General features: G+C 47.6%; 1 protein-coding gene across 1 annotated transcript; it reads right to left on the minus strand.

Moving 5' to 3' along the window:
* Positions 1-1,170: 1,170 nt before the first annotated feature.
* Positions 1,171-5,689, minus strand: hps6 (HPS6 biogenesis of lysosomal organelles complex 2 subunit 3). Its single transcript, XM_086044991.1, has one exon. The coding sequence runs from the start codon at positions 5,393-5,395 to the stop codon at positions 2,696-2,698; it is 2,700 nt and encodes an 899-aa protein (XP_085901117.1). The 5' UTR covers positions 5,396-5,689; the 3' UTR covers positions 1,171-2,695.
* Positions 5,690-6,068: the final 379 nt, after the last annotated feature.

Here is a 6,068-nt window from a genome sequence, read left to right on the forward strand (position 1 = left end):
AAGACATAAATGTAGATGGACATTTTGCGACTTTTTCCTGATGCCGTCATGCCACCATGCACACAGGAGAATCAGTCATGGCATAAGAGTTTGGCTGCTCAGACACTATCGACATGATTAAAAACCAGATTTGAAATGGCTATTTTAGGAAAACCTACAACAGTACCACTTTGTGGCAGTGCCATGCTGCAAACATTACATCAGTCAAGAGAAGTTTTGACTTCATTATTATTTCACAGTACTAAGTGAAAACCACACCTTTAGCCTAGAACAAAAGTATGTTGTGAAATGAGAGCGCGCTACACTGGTTAAATCAAGCATTAAATACAGAACTTTTTCCATAGCTCTTGTATCGGGCCTATTTGTATGAGGGGATGCCTACCTTTTTCAAATGTTAATTCTTGGGGACTGATTAAGTGCACACCTGAAAAGTTCAAGAGTTAATTTTAGAACTGCCTTGTGGGCTCGACCCTTCAGATTGTGCAGCCTAAATGTAGCTAACTAATGTAGTCGCCAGTGGATGTTATTTGCAAGCTTGGAGTAAAAATCCATCAGGCATCTCCTGGGACACTCCGATTACTCCCTGGTTCTACATTTGGACTGCTGCTGTGATCCTTTACATCCTCATGTGGAACCTGCCCACCGGCTGTAAGAATGAGATGCCGTGCCTCTCGCCTCTGCTAATAAGCAAGCTTAAACATTAGCTGCAGAAGACATTGGGGCTCATTCATAAACTGCGCGAAAGCACATATACCACACACGTTGGGCAATCTGTGTTCCATCAACATTGGTGGCAGCTGTCACGCATGAGCAGACCGCGCAAGTTTTGACCGCACACCCGGAAATAAATCCAAGGCTCAAGTTTTCGTATCGATAAAGGCTTCATGAGCCTGTAGATGTAAAACATGTCTGTCTGTTGCCGGTGGTGGGTGCGCACGTGTCGACTGATTTTGCTTACACAGTAATGCATTCGTAGTGCAAACATTTTTACGCATTTGTGAATAAGGCCCGTTGCTGTGGCACTAGATAATCGGCAGCTGAATTGCCTCAAGTGCACGTAACAACAGGTGTTAGAAAACGTTAGACGGTAAAATAATAGATTGTATTTTTTATTTATTTATATTTTAACCCATTAAACAGTTAAAAAAAAATACACTACCCTACAACAGCTGAGCTTAGTCTTGATTTATTTTCATTAAAAACATTATTTTCACCGAGATAACTGATTATTCCAAATTACAGTTCATTAATTTTAGGCAGAATATGGCTAAATTATGAGAAAACAGGACTAAGCAGGCAGCATTTGAGTTTGAATAAGCACAACGTTTTATCAGATTTTCATAGCATGATCACTCAGACATACTTGTACAGTTTTGGCTTTATTTTTACAAAAGGGAAGTCCTCCCTCGACAAAGTAAATTGTTGCAGCCACATCAATAATTACATTTGAGTCCACTGAAGAAGTGTCGATAAATTCAGAAACAACACTCAGCTGATTATAATGTCGCTGAATGTGTTCACACTACTACAGCAGGAGTGACATTCAATTCAAAGCAACCAGGTTGCCTGGTACTGTAACGAAAAGGTCAAAGCAGTGGATTTTGTGCGTTACAAATCTCTTCATGTTAAATGCCGCATTAAGGGCACTACAGTATGACCAAACAACACGGCACTTGAATACCTTAATGCAAACACTCCTGACTGAGGTGATAGCAAACCAGAGCATCGAGGCCAACAGAGACAAGACACGGATTGTGTACTGCTCACTACGGAAGACACACTGACCTTGTGATACCATGTGCCCCCTCTCATACTGGAATTACTCCCAAATTGAATAAAGTCTCAACTATTAGTCCCTTTTCCTTTGGCATCTCTGTCCAGAATGTCTTGTGGGCTGAAAAAGTATGTGTGTGTGTGGGGGGGGGGGGGGGGGGGGGACAACAAACTTTTCTTAGACGTGTCAGTTAAAAATCAACCATGTCCACGTGAACACGATTTTTAGTTACATTTTCAACGCCCTCTGCCAAAATGCAATACATCATCCCTGTGCATGCAAAAAACATTATTTTAAGTTGTCAAATGCATTGGCCAAACAGCAGCCTGTCACTTGGAAAAGGTGCAATTAGCCCTCCCCAAAAGTGCATGAATAATATATTTATATAATCAAGAAAAGGAAATTCATCCATATTTTATTGAACTTGTTTGGCATACACCAATGCCTGTCAATAACAGGGCACATTGGATGCATTTACACCTTTGGACAATTTGAAGTTTTCAATGAACCCAACTTGCATGTTGTTGGAATGTAAGAGGAAGCCGTAGAGAACATGCAAACGCCACAAAGGAGACCCTGAGCTGAGATTCAAACCTAAAACCTCTCAGCACTGAGCAGGAATCAAATGTAAAATGTAATTGTAAAAAATACCTTTTTTTTTTTTTTTTTTCGTGTGGCCAAAAGTTAGTGATGTAAGTCGTTACAAGCTATTGTACTTTGAAACACTTCATTAACGCAGCTGTGGCTAGCCAAAATTAACGTCGTCACCCACATACATGAAACGCTGTCGGGATAAATGACTTCGCTGGCGCACTATGTACACGTTAAAATGAGCAAAAGTATTTACAAGGTAACACGGTGAGTAGTCATCAAGTTGTGACACTATCAAGAAAAGTGTGTGTGTGGTCACATCACAGATGGTCAGCAGGTAGAACCAGGAAGCAAGGTACTGTCCCGGGGTGAGTCTGTGCTGGTTCTGGATGGTTCTGTAGGCATGCGGGGGGGCGCAGGCGGCGGGAAGGAGGGGGACTGGAGAATGTCGGCGTAGCGCTGGCTGGGCTTGGTCTCCCTCTGGAGAACTTTTCTCAGTAGAGGTTTGAGGAGGCCGATGGTCACCTGACCACTTTGCGGGTCAGCAAAGGGAGCTGGGGAGTCGCTGGGCCTGAAGGCAACGGAAAGGGGCGAGGGGGACGGCTTGCTGGGCGGCGAGAGGTTTTTCAGTACCAGGTTCAGAATGGTGGTGACGGTGAGGTCCTCGGGGCACAGGGCCCACAGCAGGTCCAGGTAGGGGTCCAGTTCTCTGTGCTGGGTCACCTCACAGAGCAGCGTGGTGAAAATCTCCTTGTTCAGCAGGGGACTCTGCTTGCAGAACCTCTGGGCCATCTGGGTCACCTTCTCCCACTGCTGCTGTCCAATCAGAATCCTCAGCGCCTGGAGAATGGCGTTGGGTCGCCCGCTGACCATCAACACTTCCACGTCCAGTTCCTGCAGCTGGTCTCGATCCGTTCTTGCAGACGACAGCACGCTCAGGGCACGCTTATAGAGAGGCACGTTGTTGTCGCCGTTGTCTCCTCTGCCGGCGGGGAAGCTCCAAGAGGAAGCGGCCAGGCTCAACCCTAGACCGGCTGAGCCCCGCTGTTGCTGGCTGAGCTCGAGGAAGCGCGGCAGCCAAGCGGGCTGGAAGCGTAAAACTGAATGGCAGAGTAGTTCGAAGACGGGCAGGGAGACGGACGAAGGGCCGCTTGTCAACTTGGATGCACGATTGGCATTGTGATCCGCTTTGGGGCTGTTCCGATGCTTCGACCCGCCATTTGTAAGCGGGAGCGAGGCTGGGAAGCCCGGCGCGGGACCGAGGACGGTTTTCCACACATCCGGAGACGCCTGGCTGGACAGAGAGCCATCACCATTGCAGCGGAGCTGAAGAGCAGCTTGCACCGCCCTCCACGCTTGGCAGGGGAAGACGCCGAAGATGGAGTTGAGGTAGAGCAGGTCGTCCTGATGCAGCTCGGAGGACGACAGAAGCCGGGCTATTTCTTTCTCCACTAGACTGTCACAAAGCGCCTCCACTTCTTTCATGCTGCAGCTCACCAGAGTCCCCTTCAGCTCCTCTACAGCGACCAAGGCCTTCAGCTCAGGCTCCAGTGAGACTTTCAGCTTGTCCTCCCCTACATCGCCTCCGAATTCTCCATTTTGGGATGGCTCCTCTGATTTTTGCTTGCGCCCCGAGCTGAGGTAGTCACTGAGGATGGATGCCAAAGAGATGGGTGCCTGGAACCTGCCCCCTTCCTTTAAGGTGTCCACAGTGAGTTGGGTGCTACTCAGGCTCCTCTGCTGGTAATATTTACACGCCTCCTCAAACACGGCTTCCACCAGGAGAGCTCCCGGGTGAATGTTCTCAGCTGCGGTGAAAGAAGGCAACTTCATTTTTAGGTTTATCGTATCCATATCCTGGCGCACCACTTTAAAGAGTCCAGTTTCGGAGAACAAGTGGGGTGAGCCGTCATTCTTTGTGGGAAATAAAACCCCCTCCCTGTTCAGTAAAATTGTTTCCAGCTCTTTGCCACACTTTGAGTCAATAAGAGAGAGATTTTGGCCTAAGACTAGCACCAAGGTGTCCTGGTATGTGCAGAGGCTGGTCTGTGTGGCGTATTTAAGCAGGCATGTGTCTGCCGTCTTGTGTATGCGGCGCAGCACCCCGTCGCTTTGCAGGAGACACACCCAGCCTGTGTTGAGAAGCAGCAGCAACCCCCCGCAAGACGAAGGAGAGGCTTTGAGGATAACAGGGGAGTCAAGAGATGGCAGAAACCCTAAACAGTCTGTGATCAGCTTCCTAAAGTCCGACTCCTTCGCCGACTGCTTTTTCAAAGGGGTGGCTTTACATACTGTACTGATCCGGATGGAGTCCTGGCGAGGGCACCAAGAGAGGAAGAATTTTCTCAATGGTTTCAACTTGACGTCCGGAAGGAGGTGCACATACTGCCCCGAGGCGATCACGGTGAATCGAGGGTTGTTGTGGAGGGCGATTTTCACCCCTCCTAAAATGACAGCCCCCTCCTCTAGCTCAAAGTCCCTCCTGCAGATACAATATCTCATCTTATTCCTGGCAGAGCTGAGGACGGGAGAGCACTCCGAGGGGGGCCTCTCCTCACACCAGATGATTAGATTCGAGCAGGCGCACACAGACACCACTCGGGCCCGGGGACTGTTACACAAGTCGGCTGTTTGCAGGAGACTCCATCCTCCCTTGCAATCCTGGAACTGCCAAAACTCAGCTTGTCCATTCTCGTAAATCACAGCCACAGTCACAAAGTCTCTGTTGACGCCATTATTGTTATTAGTGTCCAAATATATTATATCCACAATGGGAACACATCGTGTGGAACACAAATCCAGCTTCCTTTGAGCCTGAACCAGCTGAGGTCTTTCATACTTGTCCAGAGTCACAAGACCGACCTTCGGCTTGCGGAGGATGACATGAACGTGACGTCCATTTGGGCTCAGGCGAACGTTTGCCAGTCCTTTGTCAGGCTCGTTATTTAAACTCTCGTACAGCTCAGTCTTGCCGGCGTAGTCCCCAAAATCAGACAGTTGCCTCAGCACAAAGCGCGACATGACTCCCATAAAGCGTGTAGCGGAATGTACAGTACGTATTAACTAGCCCCGCTAGCCTATGTAGCACACCAACCTGCTAACCAAATGGCACCCCGTCATGTCATGTGAGCGCTGTTCACTGGCCCTTAACGTCCGCCGGGGAGTGAAATAAACTCCGACATGGCTCGGCTACCGGTTGAATTTGCTGATGACCGCTAAATAGAATCAGGAGCTGGACGCAGTGAACGGTCTCAAGCTCATTCCGATGCTACGCAGCGCTAGCTGACATCACGGGACTATTGATTTCCGGATACAGAAGGTGATTTGCATAAAGGGGCGGTGCGAGGAAAAATGTTGAGGAAAATAAAATACGCCTTTCTGTACATTGTACAATGAAATTACTAAATATACGCCCATACATGTCTGGCTGTATGTTTGTCTGTCTGGCTGTCAAAAGTTTGGCAACACCTTAAAATTCAGCCTTTTTATTTTTGAATTCCCCCTGCATTGTAAAACTGAAGTCATCCATCCAGACACTACAGCAACATGTTAAGAATAATTTACTACATTTAAAAATGTTATTCAAATCAAAATTTGTTTTAGATTTGAAATTCTTCAAACTAAGTATGCTTTGTTTACAGCTTGCACACGCTTGGCGTTCTCCAAGGAGTTCCCAGAGGTACTGAGCACTCTTAGCTGCTTT

This window comes from Filicampus tigris, chromosome 11, assembly GCF_054856515.1.
Source record: "Filicampus tigris isolate MCC_2025a chromosome 11, RoL_Ftig_1.0, whole genome shotgun sequence".
In the NCBI taxonomy this organism is placed as follows: Eukaryota; Metazoa; Chordata; class Actinopteri; order Syngnathiformes; family Syngnathidae; genus Filicampus; species Filicampus tigris.